A 20779-nucleotide genomic window follows, 5' to 3' on the forward strand; every position below is an offset into this window, starting at 1 on the left:
GTGCTCGCCTCCATCTTCTTCTTCTACTCCTTCGTCGCCTCTCTCAAGAAGTTCCTCACCTCCCGGCGCCCTGTCTCCGCCGGATCTTCCTCCGTCGCGGCTGACGCGGGCGGAGCCGCGGTAAAAGCGCTCGATGACAAGATCTGGGGGAAGGAAACAGGGAGGCTTTATGGGGATCCGGCGGATCCGTGGTCGGGGCTGTCGGTGGTTAGGGTTTATGTGTACGAGATGCCGGCCAAGTTCACCTACGATCTTCTTGAGATAAATTTCTCCCTTTCTGCCTTTCTTGAGATAAATTTCTTCAAGCACTCTAGGTTTTCTTTTCCCCTCTACTTCCTTCTCTCTCTTCCCCTTCTACCTCGATCGCTCATATGAGTCGCTGCTCCTCCCTCTCCGTCGGGACCTCCCAGTCTCCATCTGAAGGTAGATTTCTTGGTTTCTTATCGCTCTCTTCCCCTTCCTCTTCCCCGTTCTCTGATGAACAGTTTCTCGTGGATTTGGATTTAGAGATGGGCAGTGATCAAGATGGGTGTTTGAACGGGATCGATGCGTCAGCTGGAGGACTGGTTTGGGTCCGCCGTCGGAATGGATCGTGGTGGCCTGGGCGGATACTTGGTCGGGATGAGCTGCCTGCAAAATGCTTGTTTCCACCGAGATCCGGAACTCCCATCAAGCTTCTTGGAAGGGAAGATGGGAGCATGTGAGTATTCTCCCTTGCTGATCTCTTACTCTTAGCTGATACAAGAATCTACTTTAAGATGTAACTCTCTCTTGATTTCTGTTCATCTCAACATTGTTTGAAAGCCAGATTTTTGTTTATACTGCAAGGTAACTGAAAATTTCTTGAGTTGGATTTACTTTTATTTTCGATTTTTTGGTAAGTCTCCATGGCATTAGCCTGCAGTGCATGTAACATAGCATGTTTCTGTTATCTTGTTGTTCATCTTATTTTTCATCGTCTCACTACAGGAAATGTGGGAAAAGCCGACTCAGGGAATGTTAGATGCCTATGATGTATACGGTCGCGATGACTTCGGCTTCCAGAACAGAGCTGGTACTCAGGGAATGGACTCTCTGCAGAAGGATGGGCCTAGTCTCTCGAAGCTCGGTTCCAATTCCACAGCTGAACTCCACCCAAAATCTGGGGCTGATGGGGAAATCAAGCCGACTTCAATGCCTCCTGCCAGTGTGATGACCAGGCTTATTTTGATCATGGTCTGGCGAAAGCTGATTAGAAATCCAAACACCTACTCCAGCCTGATTGGTGTCATCTGGTCTCTAGTTTCTTTCAGGTTATGGTCACCCCAAAACAAGCTTTTCTCTTATTTCTCGAATTCGCTCATGCATGAATCCTAGCATCTTGTCGTTACTTTTTGCAGGTGGAATATTGAAATGCCGGCAATTATCGCTCACTCAATCTCCATTCTATCCGATGCAGGGCTTGGAATGGCCATGTTCAGTCTTGGTATATCAAGTTTCTAACTTGTAGCATGTTTAATTTCATTTTTATCCCTAATTGTGATCCTTAATGATGGAAGTTGTCCGTGCACTTTCCAACCGAAATTTTTATGGCTACCATCTCTTCAGTCTGAAACATGTGTTAAGGAAATCGGTTTTATTACCGCAGGTTTATTTATGGCATTGCAACCAAGGATTATTGCCTGTGGCAATTCAGTTGCTGCATTTGCAATGGCTGTCAGATTTGTTACAGGACCTGCTGTCATGGCTGCGGCCTCAATTGCTGTTGGACTTAGAGGCGTTCTCTTACATATCGGCATCGTGCAGGTAAACAAATTTAACGCAGACATGTCATGTTTGAAGAGATAAGTAATGAGTTTGGAAACATCAAATTTATGCTAGAGGATTAGTCTAACTCAGTTGTGTCCTTTGTCTTTCTATTCTTTGATGTGAATGACTGGAAACTAGCATGGAACTAAACTTAACATTTCATTGCTAAGCTAAGAGGAAGACATCGACTAAGAAATTTAACCACACAAAATTTCCTTCGCGTGCTTGCCGCCATTTGGTTGGCTATAGTTGGTACTAATGAGCCAATGAGAGATGGTAGTTGCTGTAATAAATTATTCACTTTTAACTGCAGGCAGCTCTTCCTCAAGGAATTGTTCCATTTGTTTTTTGCCAAGGAGTACAACGTGCATCCTGATATTCTTAGCACAGGGTACATACTCTAACTTCGCTCTTTCTTCATCCTGCTTTATTAAGAGCTCAAATGCCTCTTCGATCCTACGTTGTAACAATTACAGCTTGCTATGTGTACTGACTCCTGTTTCAATTGAATGGTGTTGGTTGGTGGCATTGGTCTTAGATCTGACAGTTTTATGCTTGAGAAATTCATTCACTAGTCTGAGCTTTGAATCACAATTTTTCTTATCTGTTAAAGTACTCCATAATTTGCATCTCTCACAATTTATATGGTACATGTTTCTGATAGAATGCTTAATGATTTCAGGGTTATCTTTGGAATGCTGATTTCAGGGACTCTAGAGCTCGATGGACCTTTTGCATTCATCAACAGAGCCAAGGTCGAAAGGTTTCTGTAAAGATTTTTAACTTATCTGGTAGTTTTGTATTCCCTAGTCTGACTTGAGATAGCCGAGGTTTTGTTAGCTATGTATTTGGCAAAAAAGAAGTCTCAATTTAGGGACTAGTGGCTTAGATAGTTTAAATGATCAGGCTTCATGTAACTCTTTTATTTTATTTGAAGACTTTTGCAGCTGGTGTAAAAGGTCATATTAGTAACTTGATCTTTGTTTCGGTCCAACATGGATTTCATTCTGGCATTTTCAGTGCCCGAAGTTGGTGGAAGTTTTAGTTATGTGCATCCCTTGATTACTACCATTTCTTTTAAAACGAATGCACCTTCTGAATCATTGTAATAGTTACCAGACAAACTGATCAATATGTGCCGTAGGCAGAGGCAGGAAACTGTTTCCTTGAAAAATATTGGTGGCCATTTCAGAACTTTGGCACCAAGCTCCCATACCTTTATATGAGTTTGATTCGACTTTCTGAAACTCTGAACCTATTGCATCTGCAAACACTGAATTAGAAGCAGGTCTACCAGGTGAATCTAACTGTTCAGAAAGGTGAAGGATTAATATTTTCGGATCCTGTGTATTAATTCAATATCGTTTTAAACAGGTTATGAGGGTTTGGCAATTTACGAGTCCTTAAAAGATTTAGAAGAACAGCAACAGTTCTCTGAGTTTCTGCAAGCTCTCAGACAGTGCATTAAAAGATTTTTATCCCGGCACTGGCGCATTAAAAGATTTTTAAGCCTTTGCCGACGCTTTAAAGCGTCGGGACTCATGTTTTTCCCGACGCTTTAAAGCGTCGGCGAAAACGCACACTGGATTGGGCTTTATCGACGCTTTAAAGCGTCGGGACTCCTGTTTTTCCCGACGCTTTAAAGCGTCGGCGAAAACGCAAACTGGATTGGGCTTTAGCGACGCTTTAAAGCGTCGGTAAAGCCGTTTTTGCCGACGCTTTCATTAGCGTCGGCAAATCCCTGTTTTTGCCGACGCTTTCTCTTAGCGTCGGCAAAAACCGGACCCACGCCCACCTGCCCGACGTCTGACCCACGCTTTGGGTCGCGTGGGTTGGGAATTCGCCGACGCTTATAAGCGTCGGGAGAGACAAAAAAAAGCGCCGGCAAAAACCTTTTTTGCTGTAGTGATGGCGGTCCAAGGACAGCGCCACGCTACTCCGGCCATACCCTTCTACGACTGTCAATGCTTTACCGTTTCCAAGACCGGACTCCATCACACGCCACAAGCAAGTTCTAGTCGTGTGCTGCTCTCCCTCATGATGAACGGGCCATACCTCCGCTACCTAAGTACCCCTACCGGGACAATAAAACCCCCAACAGGTAATATCGTGGGGACTTTTGGCTGGACCTACTAAGCTCCACTCTAACTTGATCGTCGGAGGATCCTCACCGGAAACACCGGTGAGGTTTTGTGCAGGTACACCGTCGGCCGTGGGAGGTGGTCCCCTTTTGTCTTCCTTCGCGCTCCGACAGCTCTCCCAACTCCTCTGGCGTGGTCATCCTCGGGCCAAATTTGAACCACAACACCAATCATCCCCCAATCACATACATATCAAATTAGGGCTACACTCATATTTCCAAAATAATTTTACAATTTTCTCCAAAATTCTAAATTTCTGATTTTTCTAACTCAAGGCTGTTATAATTGGAAATGGATATTATTCCAATGTCAATACTACATCAAGATCACTAACAGTTTGAATGATTCATTGCATGAGTCCGGCCCCTGATGGGCCCTAGAAAGAGCCATGGTTTTTCTCCATTTATGTTTTCTACGTGGAAAAGTTAAAAGAGTTTGAATCTAGTATAAATTGTTATTTGTACGTGTCTAAACCAAGTTGTCAATCTAACATGCTATGTCTTGAATTATATCTGATTCTCTCTCCTTTTTTTTATATTCATCTGATTTCTTTGATATTCTAGAAATTTTTTATACAAACTTCTCATATTCTACCGCTGCAAAAGATTTTGAAAGATTTCTATTTAGGACCTTCCTCCATACTAGAGTTCTTGACAATTGATCAATAGTCAATTCTTTCCTTTTATCAAAATTAAAATTACCCTCCATCTGGCATGATTAATGGATTAATGCCTTTTGGCTTATGATTTTTTTTAGTAGGGTGGGAATACCTTTTCTTCGTTTCTTCCTTCTTCTCTTCTCTTCTTCTTTTCTTTTATCTAAGAACAATGGAGAGGAAACATGCTGGTGGTTGGCCCTCAGCCACCACCTGTGGCATGGCTTGCGGTTGCCGCCACCTGCGACACAGCCTTTGGCCACTACAGAAAGAAGGAAAACAAAAAACCTATGCCAATTTCCTTTTTAAAGTTCTTACAAGAAAAGAAAACCAAAGGAGGAGGGACAAGAGGCTTACGTGGCAGGAAATGGAGGGAGGGGAAACGACATAAGAGGGAGAGAAGAGCGGCGAAGCAGCTTCAAATGCGACGGGAGGAGGGGGCGGATCGCACGTGTGGGAGGAGTAACGAAGAACTGACCATCTGTTGCTCTGTTTTTCTCTTACTTCCCTTTTTTTTTTCCCTTTCTAATGGAAAAGAAGGGCATGTGGCCCCTCTCTTATCTTCCGGAGAGAGAGAGCACATAGCCTCTCTCTTGTGTTCCATCACACAAAAAAACCACTTTAGGGCGGGCCTTGTTGGTTTTGGGCAGTAGTGCGGGTCAAAGCTTCACAATGTAACCAAAATCAAACCAGCCAATCGGATGCCGATGTATGGTATAATAGAGGATTAGTTTTAGTTGGAGTCATATTTTTAGGCCGGTTAATTAGAAATTAGCTCTCCGTCAAATTCTAAATTTGAGGGAACAATTTTGAAGGGTCACGAACTCTTCATCCATAAACAAAAGAAAAAACAGACTCAAAGCTCCATGTGTGACTGTAAAGCAACAAGCTCTCCACTTTCTCTTCTCTCTTTTTTCTACATATTCTATTCCTTTTCTTTGTTCTTCTTTGCAGACGGGCGCTTCCTATTCCACGATCTCGCTGATGGAACTTTTTTGGAGGAACATGAAGTAGTACAGTAATGAGTAATTCCCGTAATACATATTATATTGCGAAAGGATGCTCTCACGATCATTATGTCCATGGTTTTTTTTATGTACGAAAGCATCGGCAAAAAGTGATTATGCTAATGCTAATTGACCGACCTCATACATCCCTTTTAACCTCCATATCAAATCATCGACCCAGAACCCTTTCCCGTCTGCAAGAGTAAGGGAAACCAAACCTATAGCTTCCTCTCCTGCTCAAGGAATTCGAGTATAGACTGAGCGGTGCAATAAGCGATAGCCTGGGCCGTGACCATGGGGTTTACCCCGAGCGCTGTGGGGAACACGCTGGTATCTGCAACAAAGAGACCCTCCACCTCCCACACCTCCCCGGTCGGGCTCACCGCGCCGGCCCTCGCGTCCGTCCCCATCCTGCAGCTCCCCATCTGGTGCGCCGTGCTCACCGGCGTCCCACCGTCCCTCAGCCCCCTCCGCCTCACCTCTTTCACCAACCACTCCACCCCTCCTTCCTCCCCGACCCTCACCCTCTCCCCTTTGCAGTGCAGCGTCCCCACCTCCTCCGCTCCAGCCGCCGCCAGTATCCTCACCATCGCCTCCACCCCTTTCTTCAACTTCTCCTCGTCCTCGGCGTCCATGCCATACGTCAACGAATGTGGGTAGTCCGTCGTGCCCGACCCTTTATCCCTCACAAGAGCGAATACGTGAGCCGTCCGCGAGAACCGCGTCATCCTCTCTCTGAAGTCGGCTGCGGATATCCATGGCGTCGCCACTGCAAACATGCCCGGGTGCAGTGCCGGCGTCTCCAGCAAGATGTCATAGCTAGCAAGGGCTGTTGACATGGCCGTCAGTATCCCACCCTCGTAGCTCTTCTTGGGCTCCTCTGGCCACCTCGCTGGGGGGAAGTAGCCCCACGCAAGCACCGCAGGATGGAGGTGGAGGTTCTTCCCGACGTTGGCATTCCTTAGCCCGCTTCTCTTAAGCAAGCCCGGCGTGTTGAGCGCGCCGCATGCGACCACAGTCACCTTCGACTCTATGATGAAATCTTCCCTGCTGCCGAACCGCACGATGACTCCATTTGCTGTGCTTCGATCCACGCCTTTCTTCTTCTTCCGGTGCAGAACCTTCAAAGCCTTGCACCTCGGGAGGATTAGCCCGTTCCCGGAGCCGGCCAGATCGACGAGCCATGTCTCTTGGGTGCTCTTCTTTCTTGCGCTCTTGCACCCCAAGTGGCACCACCCGCAACAGTGGTCCGGCGGGGCATTGCGTGGTACATTGCTCACCGGATAGCCAAGCTCGACGCAGCCTTTGCGAAGAATAGCGTTGTTGAAGCCTTCTTCTTCGACGTCCGACTGGACCCCCATGCGGCCGCAGACCACGTCGAGGGCGTGGTCGTAGGCCTCGCTGCCGAAGAGCCTCAGGCCGAGCTTGTTGCACCACTCGTTCCTCACGTGGTCCGGGGTTCGGATGCAGGCTGACCAGTTGACGGTGGAGCCTCCACCGACCGTGGACCCGGCGAGTAGGATGACACCGATGTCGTCGGTGGAGATGATCCCCCCGCCCTCGTACATCTCGGCGATTGTTGGGCCCTCGAGGAGGGAGAGTTCCGAACGGTGGTAGTAGTGACCCTTTTCGACGACGATAACTCTGTGACCGGCCTTGGCAAGGACGCCAGCAACCACGCTGCCGCCCGATCCTGATCCAACAACGACAACGTCGCAGTGGAGAGTGAGGGGGGATGATGGAGAATTGGTGCCGCTGGTGGGGGTGGGGAAGCCGGCAATCTGGAGCTTGCGTGTGATGACGTCTCTTGGACTGTCCATGTAGAGGAGGGCGGAGTCGAGTGGACCCGGACAAGAGTCCGCCTCTTGGCTGACCGAATCTTCTTCGAGCGGTGGTGTCCGGAAGTGTTGGCTCTGGTCAGCCAACTCTGGGTCCGGTCCGCAATAGCCCAGCGCGTCCCAAGATGGGTTCGTCTCTTTATCATTGATCTGTCGTTACATATAAGGGATTAAGGGTATGAAAATTTCTCGAGATGAGTATTTATATTATCAAGGAAAGAAAAAAGGAAATAACAAAAAGGAACAAAAAGTTGGCGAAATTGAAAGCAAACCAGCGATCATCTGAACAACCTGTAGAAAATCTATAAACAATTTGTAATATGTTAGAATGATATGATCACTTTTACAATAAGATCAGCGGGCCTAGGATCACAAAAACAAAAATCAAATTAGCAACTTTGCAAGGAAAATAATATAGAAGAGCCGAGATAAAACTTTCATTAATATAAAATATTCTCTCTCTCTCTCTCTCTCTCTCTCTCTCTCTCTCTCTCTCTCTCTCTCTCTCTCTCTCTATATATATATATATATATATATATATATATATATATATATATATATATATATATAAGGTTGAGTTTAACTAGAGTTACAAAGGAATTAAATATCTTTTCTTAATAGCAAATAAGGTTGGGTCTTGGCCTCTTCTAGCTCACTTTGCCTTCTTCTTTCTCGGCACTTGGCACAGGGACCAATAGTGGAGCGGTCATGGCTTAAAGGGTCAACCAAATTTGAGAATAAGTATATGAAATTAATTATGGGACTTCAGTAAATAAATAGATGGATTAATACGCAAATATGTATAATATCAGGGATTAATGTGCAAAAAAAAATCCATTAATTTGTCATGGTTTGCACAAAATGGAAGAAAATTAGTTCTTTTCCCTCTTCTTTTTTTTTTCCCCCCTTTTTTAGTTGAGCAAATAGTGAGAGACATATTAGATGGCTCTAACAAGACAAAGTCCGGAAAATTGTGGCCGGTGCAGAACAGACCCTTCCCAGATTAATTGTGTGGTGAGTTGAATTCGGGCACAATATCTTAGTTTTACTCCAACCAACTAACAACAGCGCGAACCCTGGTACCGATGCTACCTGACTGAAGTATTCTTTCATCGTGAGGTACTTGAGGCACTTGTAGAGCATCTTGAGGGGGCAGAGTGAACTCCGGGACCATGACAGCAGGATCTCTTCTTGCTTTTCCCTCCTCACCTGGGGGAACTTCTGAAGGTAGGGAAATTGATTTGATAAGCTTGCTCTCCCGCACAAAATGAAAGTTCCATACCATGTTGATAACAGCCACAGAGCCAGTCGAAGCAATCCGATCGCTGGATGCTGCATTCCTCCGGACAATAGGCCTCCAATCTGCAATAATATTCATCGTGATACATGCAGTAGACCATTTTTTTTTATTTTTCTTCAGGAATCTCAAAAGCTTTATCGGCTCCAAAAGTTCAATCGACCGACCGATCGATCGATTGAACCACGAAGTCTTCTTGCACAAAATTAAAAGTCACCCAGCTATGTGACATTTAAACAGGAAGCAAAATTCCGAAAAGCAACACGACACGACATCTATTTAGCAAAATATATATGATGTTTACAGACGATCGATATGTCGCAAAAAATATAGGACTCGCCCTCCAGAAAGTAATCGTTTAAGATGTTCTTACGCGTTCGGGGGTTCCAGCCATGGACGCCGAGGTGCCATAGAACGCGATGAGGCCTTCGTCGCCAGTGTCGGACACATCAACGGAAGGAAGGAAAGCGTCGCAGGCTGCTGTAAGGGAGTCCATCTCTCGCTTCGAGAGCAAATTCGGGTGAGTCGGTCTGCCCCCCCGGAGGTTCCATTTCTTGCTCGCAGACACCGATGACTTCACTTCATCGATATGCTCATGCCTTGCCCCCAAGTCGTGCACCCTCTGTTCGGCCATGATATCTAGTGGGTTCAGCAATGGCTCCAAACTAATATTCTGGAATATTTTTGAAGATATGGAGGCATGGAGGATGAGAACATGGCACCAAATTTTAATCCTTCCTGCACAAACTCGAGTTTAATGGACCTGTCCTCGCTCAGCAGCCGTGCAATTACTCGACAGTTTAAAGGGTGTTGCCTGGTATGATACAGCAAAAGAAAGGCAACTCAAGCCCTTCAAATAGTAGGAAGGTCGGTAAGGCTGGCCCTTTCTGTTGACGATGGGTTGGCCTGCAATCATGGCAGCTCTGTCATCACCCACGATCTCAACACAATAGCTATCCAGAACATTTATTTTAAAAATTTTTAATCTAAATAACTGATATGATAAAACAAATATTCGCAAGAATCTTTCACCTCTAATAATCTCAGCTGATTAAAAAAATTTCAATTTATACAAATCTAATTATAAATATTATTTATGATCGGCATCAATAGATCTCTATTGCAATATTTCTAAATCAATGTTGATTATAGGCCAAATCTAATCTGATATTTTTTATTATAATTTAAAACTATATTAAAAAATAATTTAAAATTATTTTTTAATTTTTTTATTTTTATATAAGTATTTTGAATTATTTTAATAAATAACGGATGTAAAATTAAAAACGCGTCCGTTCCACAAAAAAAAAAAAAAAAGGTCTATTAATTGGCCTATAAATGTATATTGTGGTCCCATCCCCAATTACAGTAACTCGGTCTCGGTCCGGTCTGAACTTTCACGCCAATTGATGGCCTGTCAGAGCACTTCTTATCTGAGAACAGGACCAGGCGTGGTAACCTCCACGGTGCCCTTGCTCAACTGCCCCACCTAATTGCATTGAATTCCTGAATCGATCCCCACTCCATGCATCACTATTTGTGGGTTCTTATTTGTTTATGTGAAAATAGCACCGTAGCTCTGGCGCCATTCGTAAGAGTTGCATTCAATTCCATCCGAGAATCTGTCAGCGAACGAAAATTGCACTGTTGATGCCCGTTGCACTCAATTATTCATGAGCCGTCATCCTCTAATAGGTAGTTGGGCGAAAAGAAAGTGAGTGGATTGGCATTTTCGAATTTATCCGATGTCACAAGGTAGTTGGGCGAAAAGAAAGAATGATTGGAACGCATTAAACGGACGTGTGGTCACGAAGGAGCAATCCCGTTCGCATTCAATGTAAGGCATTATGTAGGTTTGAAACTCTTGTGCCCAAATCAAAATCCGCCAATAAATGATCACCACATAGTTAATACTCCATCTGGATCGAGCTGAATTAGAATATAACCAACCCGATGGGAACAGACCTATTAGACCTTACCAGCTTGGTCAACCACTTAACGATCTTAGGCCGAGGAGCTGTTGGCAGTAGAGCGATTGAAAATAAAGCTGTTGGAAGTAAAGCTGTGTGAAATAAAACTTTTATAAAAAGCTGCTTGCTACTTGGTAACTATATTTCTAAAGTGTTGTGGCACTTTAACATGTATTTGGTAAATAAACTGAGAAAATATTTTTGCATAATAAAATTACCATAAATGACATATTAATGTATTATGATATAATGTAATATATATAATATTTATAGTATAATACAATAATAAAGGTATAAAATAATATAATTATTAGTATAAATTAATTCTCATAATATAACATAATATTAAATTATTTAACATAACATATTAATGTATTATGATATAATATATTATAATATTATATTTATAGTATAATAAAAAAAGTATAAAATATCATAATTATTATTATAAATAATTAATAATGTAAATTTATTTATTTATTATTTTATTCATTGAAATATATTTATTTATTATCTTATTTATTTATTCATTCATTTATATAAATATTTATTTATGCATTTATTTATTTATTTATTCTTTTTTTCTTTTCTTTTTCTTCTCTTTTTTTTCTTTCCTTTTCTTCTTCTTTTTTTCCTTTTCTTTTTCTTTTCTTTTTTCCTTCTCTTCTTCTCCTTCCTTCCACTCCCCCGTTCTCCTTTCTTCTCCTTCCGCGCGGCCAGCGGCGCCGAAAGGGGGCCAGGCCTCAGCAGCTGCGGGAGGGGGCTGGGCTGTGGCTGGCAGCGCCTGCGGCAGTCTCGGCGGCCGCGGTTGGCCCCTAGGAAGTGCTCTCCTCCCGCGAGACCGACGGCGCCGGAAAGGGGCCGGGCCATGGCGGATGCGGGAGGGGGGTGGGTCGTGACCGCCGGCGGCTGCAGGAAGGGAGAGGGCGCCCCCTTCTTCGGCACCTCCCCACTGTGGGACCTCCTTCTTCTTCGGCACCTCCCTTTTCCGTGATGGGGACATCGTAGTCGGCGGCGGCCGCGGGAAGGCAAAGACCACCCATCTTCCTCTTCTTCGACACCTCTCCACCGTGGGGGCGGGGGAGAGGGAGAGGGTGCGACGGCGGGGGAGAGGGAGTGGGGTTGGGTGGGAGAGGAACAGACGGTGAGAGAGAGTTTTTTGGGAGGAATTTTTTTAAAATGGGGGTATTTTGGTCAAAAATACAACTTTCCGACAAAGCTGAAAACAGCGTTTTCGGAAAGCTCCAAATTGGAGCTTCTCTCCAAAAGCTATTTTCAGCTTCCCGAAAAAGCTGAAATAGCTTTCAAAAAATTTTACCAAATACTATTTTTTATCTAAAAGTATTTTTGGAGGGCCAGAATGTGCTTTTTGGCCCTCCAAAAGCTCCCCAAAAGAGGGCCTTAGTTGTTAAGATTGGGAGCCAGTTCAGATCTAAGGTTAGTTGAGATCCTCCTCCAACGAACTCCCAACAAACTCTCAATCGGGCGGTGAGCTCAATAAGACTATCAAGGAGACCTCCAGGTATGCTTCAGAGGTTTGATCTATGACTCTTTCAGATCTAGATCTTTATCTGACTTAAACATCGAAGAGGTCCCTCATCGGACATACTCCAGCAAGTAAACTTATTTTTTCTTATTTCAAATTAGGTTCGGCATCGAAATGCACATCCGAGCATGGCCATTCCTATCAAGCTCTACTTTCTCAAGCTTGGAGATCAGCAACAAGCTTAAGCCGACCTCACTGATTTGATCAAAAGCTACGTTGATCTCGAAGCCAAGTGTCGAGCCAGATTTCAAGAGTAACAGATCAGCTCTAGAGGAGGGGTATTGATCCTTTTTGGAGATTTGAGAGATTGAGAAATCCACAGTCATGAAGTCACGAAAGGCTCACCAAGACACTATTGGGAAACCATGCATGCCGTAGAAAATCAAAATCCACAGCGGAAGAAGCATGCACGGATCCGTTCATCGCATGAACATATTTTAAAACCGTTCGTAGATAGATTAGAATTAATTATTTTAGATAAGAAAAATGCGATCTTCACCTTGTACGGATAGATATTCACCATAATCTGAGGATCGTGGTTATCTTAAAAGGCTCGCTTGAAGCCGCACATGTATCCGGCTTCTACAGATATCCACATGAGAAAGAAAATCGATCCAAGCATCTAGATCTCATCGGAATGCTAGCTCCCTTGCAGAGATTGCTTTTGATGGCTAAAATCCTCTTGAATAATCAACTCTTGATTGCTCTTGAGAGGAAGAAGAAGGAGAGAGGGAAGAAGAGGAGGTCACGCCCAAGAGAAGGGAAGGAAGGCCGCACGCACCAAGAGAAAGAAAAAGAGAGCCGCCGGCCCTTTTCTTTTCTTGCGGTCCAGATGTAACCCCAAAGCCCCTGGGGTTTCCTCTCATGCACACCCCCAAAAAAATCCGAAAATAAAAATAAATAATGAGGGGCGTACGCCCCTCCTTTTATTTTATGCGTGAATCCTCTTCTAAAGAGAACTAGGTAGCCCAATCCTACTTTAATTAAGATTCCTTTAAATTATGACTAATCCTTATCTAATAAGGAATCATCCTTATCTATTAGATCAAAATTAATTAAAACTCTAGGAGTCCTCATTCAATTAGGATTCATATAATTTTAGTCCTAACCTAATTAGGACTTTAGGAATCCTACTCCAAGTAGGACTCTAATAACTTGTAGTCCTAATCTAATTAGAACTCTAGGAGTCCTACTCCAAGTAGGACTCTTGAACCTTATCTAATAAGATCAAGCCTAATTAATTAAGTCTAATTGATTCAATCAAATTACAATCTAATTGCAATTATTCCTTCTTCAACTCACTAACTCTTAGTAGGTTAAACCAATTATCAATCAAATTGATAATCAAATCTATTATGATTTCAAATCACAATTCAACCATCGGATCGGTCAATACCTCTAATATGTGTGACTCTATAGGTTCTATTCTATCTGGTAGTGAGATATATTGTAATCTTGATCACAACATCATTGAAAACTCCTTCCAATGGGTTAGAACAATTCTAACTCATCTCACCAGGGATCATTGACCATCAAGATAATTTCTATGAGTCTCACCATCCACTAGTGACACCTAGCAGCATGTAGTGACAACGGAGCTGGATGGAATAAGTGAACCTCTAGGTGCAGTTATCGTATGATACAATCCTCTATCGTGGGTCCCTATAAGACAGAGGTCATGGATAACTCGTCAAACTCCATCGTCTGTCATATGTCAAGATTTATTTGACTTTAGTTTGAGAGTGGAAAACTCCTTTCTCACTTTACATACTTCACTGGCCATGGTGTTACGAACTCAGTCTCATAAATCATATAGGATCACTCCTTATCTATCAAGATCGATAGATTCCATATAGGTGCATATCCTACTCCTACAGTGAACCTACTGCAGCTAATCTTCACCACAAGGACCCATATGGCTAGAGATCATATATATGTACAGTCAAATTACAACAACCCCACTGTGAATAGCCGAAGCACCGGAGGTCAAAGGACCAATCATACTACTGCAACATCAAGTAAGTCACTGACGAGTGGATAGACATCCAAGTGACTTCTTGCTTTGGTCATGCTCAGTACTCTTGTTCTCTAGCAAGCACCTGCACTATCACTCTAGTGTTCCTACACTATGGACTCAAGACTCGTCCATCCAAAAGGATATTGATCTGTGCACTAATTTCATCAGATCAATTACCATCCTCGTGATGATCCATCGATCAAGAGCATTTAGAAATTAATCACCAATGATACATGGCTCAAATTCTTAACTCTTGAGAATATGTATCATCATCTTATTAATTCATTGGACGATTCATAGATACATATACAATATGAATAAAAAAGATGCTCATTTATTATTCAATAATAATAAAGTCAAGTACAAAATTATGTTCTAGAATAAATTATGTGTCAGTCAGATTGGCTTTTAGGGCATACATCTAACATACACTACTGTTGTCGCTTAACAAAAGGGTCATCTAAAGTCTAACACCTCTCAACAAACTCTCCAGAAAGCTCTTCTCATACAAAGCCCTCAACTAGCACCAACTATTAAGGCCAAATAGTACAACTGCTCATGCAGCATGTTTAAGCTATCGTAACATCCATTTAGAACTTGAAGCAAGCGACTGCGAATGAGTAGTAGCCGAATGAGCTAAGCCACCATGAAGGATTAGCCTAGCAAAGCTGGCATTCTCGCCCATAGAGTCCAAGGTGAGATTGGAGATGAAACCCTTTGAGATCCAATTCTGAAGAAGACTTAACCTTGGGTCGATCATCTCATAGCCAACCCAAGTGAGTCCCTTGAAGAGATTCAGACCTCGATTGGAAGATAGAGGAGATGAATCAAAGAATCAAAGCTTTGAAGGGAAAAAATCTAGAGCTCGGAGATGACATTGATATCACCATCGAGCCCCCATTCGACTTGAGATGATGGAGGAGAAGCTTCCCTAGAGGTTTAAGATGCCTTAACTTAAGACATATTATGGCGCCTCAGATTCCTTGGACCATCTAAAGGACTTCAAAGCTTTCATGATGCTCCAAAGTGCAATGCTGCCACCCTCTACCAAGCTTTTCCTGCCATTTTGAGAAGGTTTGCTCGACTAGGGTACTCTAGCCTTTGGTCAGGCTCGATCCATTCTTTTGAGTAGCTCAGCCAACAATTTGTCGATCATTTCATCAACAGGAGACAAAGAAGAGGCTCGGAAAGCATATTTGCTATCAAGCAAAGAAAAAGAGAATCCCTCAAGGACTACATCAATCGATTCAATGTAGCAATATTAGAGATCCATGACCTGAATCATTCAGTCGCCATGTCCATGCTTAAAAGTGGTCTCAGACCCTCTTGATTTTTATTTTCCTTAGAGCAAAGATTCCCAAAAGATTTTGCCAAGCTTCTGTACCATGCTGATGACAAGTATACGAATGCCAAGGAAGCCATGGTAGCATAGCAGAAAGTGCATGGTGATAAATCCAAGAAGTTGAGATGAGAAAGACGAGTCTCAAAAGAAGTGGAGGTGCAAGGAAGTCAAAAAGTCATTCCCGAATTGATTATTTGATCCTTAGTAAAAGGTGCCATATAGCATCATATTTTGTGAAGGGAAAAGTCTAGAAAATTTGTTAAGTCAACATGTAAAGACATGACATACAAACTCTATGTATTGGAGGCATATGTTGGATGAAATTCATGAATTTCTCTAAGAGTTCCAAGTAAGTACTACCATTCCTAATCCAACATACCATCAATCGCGTAAGCAAAATCAAATGATCCTCAGTACGCTGATGGTGACATTTTCCAAAGTTGTCCTTGCCAAGTGGTAGGCTATGGCACTTCACATGCTGTTTGGAGTGCTCTCGAGCGGAGCTTTGCGGCTCACTCCCACGCACAAGTCGTACAACTCTGTATGCAATTGGCGAGTCTCAAGAAAGATAACACCACTATTACCGAATATTTTGAATCTCTTAAGAAACTGACTGATGAACTTGCCTCTGCCGGGCATTCTATGACGAATGATGATATCCAAAGTTATTTATTGGCAGGACTCGGATCCGATTATGATCCATTTGTTACATTGATTTCTACTCGTCTGGACCCTTTGTCTCTTGAAATATATTGTCATCTTCTAACCCATGAATCCAGATTAGCCGCAAATAACTCTCCTGCTGCGGCATCTACTATTTTTCCAGCATCGGCAAATATTGCGACTCGCAACAATCAATAGTCTCGGGGACAAAAAGGTGGTACTCGAGGGAACTCGTTCCAAAACTGTAGACATGGTAGAGGCTCAGGTCGCTTTAATGAAGGACATTACCAGCAACAAACTCTTTGGGCCACACATCACATTTGTAATAAATCTAGACATAGTGCACTAACCTGCTATAGAAGTTTTGATCCATCCCTACAGGTCTCCAACAATGTACCACAAACTACTGCATATCATCTCAATCCTCAGGCTCTTCTAGCTGCAGAGCCACAATCCTTTGATGATGACTGGCACCCCGACACTAGTGTTACCCACCATCTTATTGCTAACATGAACAATCTAAACATTAGGAGCGATGAGCACTCCGGTTCGGATCAAATCCAAGTGGGCAATGGAACAGGTTTGCGCATTTCTCGAGTCAGCAATTCCACTGTTTCAAATTCAAAAAATTCATTTTGCCTTAATAACGCCCTTCTTATCCATGAAATTCAAAAGAATTTATTATCTATCTAATGTTTTGCCACTGACAATAATTGTTTTTTTGAATTTCATGGCTCCTACTTTGTCATAAAGGACTACTTGGGAAATATCCTACACCGCGACCCTCTACATGACGGTCTCTACTCTATGTCTCTTCCGCCAAGGTCCTCTAATGAATGGGCTTGTGTCGACATCCGTGTCAGCCTATCTAATTGGCATCGTCGCCTTAGGCATGTTTCTTTCCCTGTGGTCAGTCGTGTTTTCTCTACCTCCGATCTTTCCGTATCTAACAATAAGCAACCCCTCGTCTGCTCAGATTATCAACTAGCGAAGAGTCATTGTCTTCCCTTTTTAAGTTCTCATAATAATTCTGTTGCTCCATTAGATCTAATATACACTGATGTTTGGGTACCCTCCTCAGAACTCTCTGTATATGGCTCTAGATATTATGTCAGTTTTGTTGACGACTATTCTAAGTTTATTTGGCTTTTTTCTTTAAAATTGAAATCTGATGTTGAATCTATTTTTTATAACTTTCAGAATTTTGTTGAACGTCAATTCTCTACAAAAATTAAAGCTATACAATCTGACTAGGGTGGTGAATATCATCGCCTATATACATATTTTAAGTCATGCGGTATAAATCACCGCCTTGCTTGTCCACATACCCATCAACAAATGGGATCTGTCGAACACAGACACCGTCACATAGTCGAGATGGTCCTTGCTCTCCTAGCCCAGGCTTCCCTACCCCTGAAATAGTGGGAGGACGCCTTCTTAACTGCCATCTATGTTATCAATTGTCTACCAACTCCTATTTTAAATCAAAAATCTCCCTACGAACTTCTTTTTCATAAACAACTGGATTATTCCTTTTTACGTGTTTTTGGGTGTGCATGTTGGCCGTATCTTCGTCCCTACAATAAACATAAACTTGAATATCGATCTAAAACATGTTTATTTCTTGGATACAACACCCAACTTCAAGGTTACAAATGCCTTGATCTCCAATCCTGTCGTATGTACATTTCAAAGCATGCAATATTCAATGAACATTTATTTCCTTAGTGTACTCAGAATCCTCCCTCGTGTACCCACACAAATCTTTCTTCTACTATTCTACCTTCTCTGTCTCTATCACCACAACCTACACCTCATGCCGATTCAAATGTGCAACCCTCTTCTATACCAACACATGACTATGATTCAACTAATACTCTACCTCCAAGTGTTTCAGCTTTTGTTCCAGCTACTAATATAGCCAAGCATAGCATGTCGAGCCCACCTGTCACTACTACATCAACCGACATGGACCTCCATTCAGCCGAGCCCAACATGCCGCATGCACCTAGCCCTCCATTTACTTGCCTCTGCCTCCGCGGATGATTCTGAGCCTACATGCTATACTGAGGCTGTCAAAGATCCTAAATGGAGGGTTGCCTTGAACTCTAAATTTGATGCTCTATTGAAAAATGGAACTTGGTCTTTGGTTCCATCTAATGCCTCCCGCAATGTAGTTGGTTGCAAATGGGTATTTAAAATGAAGCGCAATGCCGATGGATCCATCAATCGCTACAAAGCACGCCTTGTTGCTAAGGGATTTCATCAACAAGAGGGTATGGATTTTTCAGAAACTTTTAGTCTAGTCATCAAGCCGGCCACTATACGGCTGGTTCTATCTCTCGTCGTATCCCTCAATTGGCATATTCTCCAAATTGACATTCAAAGGCCTTTTTACATGGTCATCTATTGGAGGAAGTCTATATGCAACAACCTTCAGAATTCCACCATCCTCAATTCCCAAATCACATTTGCCGGCTACATAAGTCGCTTTATGGGCTCAAACAAGCGCCGCGAGCATGGTTCTCTCACCTAAGTGATTATTTACTTCGGCTTGGCTTTCGTGGTTCTAAAGCCGACACTTCTCTATTCATTCTTAAAAGAAAGTGTGGAGTTTTTTATGTTCTCATTTACATGGATGACATTATTATTACTGGTTCACGTTCATCCATGATTACTTCCCTTATCTCTTCTTTACAACGTGTCTTTGCTATCAAAGACCTTGGGGACTTGAGTTTCTTCTTGGGCATCGAGGTGTTACAACACTCAACTGGCATGTACTTATCCCAACGGAAGTACATTGGCGATTTGCTTCGTCGATGCAAGATGGACGGAGCCAAGCCATGTTCTTCTACTATGGCGACTTCATGTTCTTTGTCTGCCCATGACAGCGATTATTTTAGACCCCTCTTTGTACCGCAGCATCATTGGCGGCCCACAATACTTATCTTTTACTCAGCCCGACATAGCCTTCTCTGTCAACTTGGAGTGCCGCTACATGCACTGCCTGCTACAATCCCATTGGCAAGCTGTTTAAAGGATACTGCGATATCTCAATGATGTAGCACAACTGCAGAGAAAGAGGAGGAGGAAGAACAAGGAAGAGAGAAGGAAGAAGAGGTTATAGAGATGCATGAAGAAGAGAGGGAGAGAAGGAGGAAGAAAAAGAACAAGAAGGAGGCTAGGGTTTTTGATAGTCAACTTTAAAGACCACGCAATAGCACGTATCTGATAGGATAGTGATTACGGATATCGATCCACAGGGATTGGGGTACAGTTGTTTGCTTAAAAAAAATATTTTAAAAGAAAGTTTTGGAAGACTATTGAACTAAATAATTTAAGAAAAATGTAATTAATAAGGATATCAGTTGAGAGAACCTAGGGCAAGAAATTCACCACTAATATCGGAACAAGGATTATTTGTATTTTAATTCGTTCTTGGATTAACATGCAAATTGGTTACAAGCCTAATAAGCATTCAAATAAAAAATTCACTAAAGTAATTTTAGGAAAATCCATCTTCAGTAGGTATGAAATGTCTACCCTAAAATAAAGTGGCAGGACACTGCATCTTCCTTAAGCATGGATTATCTTTATACTTACTCAGTGATCATGAAAAATAGTTGTACGAACATCATATTTAAAGTCACAGAGATTAAATATGAGATGAAAGAAATATATTTATTTAAGAGTAAGAGGATTCATACAACTCCAAGAATATAAAATTAAATATATAAAATCCGTGTCCTTTTGTTAGGGCTGCATCCAGCCCTGGAGAAGAGCTTAGGCTTCCATGCAGTGGTGGACGGCAGCAGCAGCAGCACAGCAGCAGGCTCCCATCTCTTTCTTCTCTTCCTCTTGCGATTCTCCTGAGAGCGGCTACTTTATCATTTCTTCATATGGGAAGTTATTCCTGAAATGCCCAAAGTATTCTCTCCCTTCTTTTACCTCTGTGAGAACTCAGCCTCAGAAAAGCTTGCCATGGAATCCGTTTACTCCTCCTTTTATAACCTTCACTAGCCCTCTCTCCTCCCCTGGATAAGATCTTTCGAGTGGGAAGATAAGGGCGGAGAAGCGGCGGACGCGGGATAAAGTTGGAGCTGATCCGGGAGTTGGGAAGAAGATGAGCTGGGAAGCTTGATCCGTGGACTGAAGTCGGTTTGATCCTTGGCTGCAGGGGATGGCGAAGACGTGGAGAAGATCTTGGACGCAGCTGGCAGCTGGGATGCGAATGGATCACAGAGGAAGTGGATGGGATGAATCCGGATGGGGTTACGGCTCTGTTCCGAAGCAGGGGAGTTCGACGCTGCTGGATGGAGTTGATCCGGAAAGCTGCTGCTGCTTCAAATGCGGATGTTTGAGAGGATTTCGAAGGGATGATATGGCTGGGAGCGAGCTGTGAGCAGGGGATGAGCTTGGATGTTGGGAGATTCCATGGGATCAAGCCGGAAGAGGACGTGGAGGATGTCACGGAGAAACAGGGGATGCTTTTGTTCTAATCTAGATTCGGTTTGA

At 43.0% G+C, this 20779-nt stretch overlaps 1 protein-coding gene and 1 pseudogene across 2 annotated transcripts; one reads left to right on the forward strand and one right to left on the reverse strand.

The window, feature by feature from the left end:
- The first annotated feature begins 496 nt into the window (after positions 1–496).
- LOC148699693 (putative auxin efflux carrier component 1d) lies at positions 497–2782 on the forward strand (annotated as a pseudogene). Its single transcript, XR_015974098.1, has 6 exons — positions 497–700; positions 970–1292; positions 1380–1465; positions 1628–1785; positions 2102–2179; positions 2471–2782. The product of XR_015974098.1 is annotated as a putative auxin efflux carrier component 1d (transcript).
- A 2609-nt stretch (positions 2783–5391) lies between these two features.
- On the reverse strand, positions 5392–9699 carry LOC103696987 (long-chain-alcohol oxidase FAO4A-like). Its single transcript, XM_008778743.6, has 3 exons — positions 9100–9699; positions 8522–8791; positions 5392–7579 (listed from the first exon to the last, which is right to left on the reverse strand). Exons 1-3 carry the CDS (start codon positions 9358–9360, stop codon positions 5810–5812), a joined length of 2301 nt encoding a protein of 766 aa, XP_008776965.4. The 5' UTR covers positions 9361–9699; the 3' UTR covers positions 5392–5809.
- Positions 9700–20779: the final 11080 nt, after the last annotated feature.

This window comes from Phoenix dactylifera, chromosome 16, assembly GCF_051530095.1.
Source record: "Phoenix dactylifera cultivar Ajwa chromosome 16, Ajwa_hap1_PhDact_Kaust_v1.1, whole genome shotgun sequence".
Taxonomy (NCBI): Eukaryota; Viridiplantae; Streptophyta; class Magnoliopsida; order Arecales; family Arecaceae; genus Phoenix; species Phoenix dactylifera.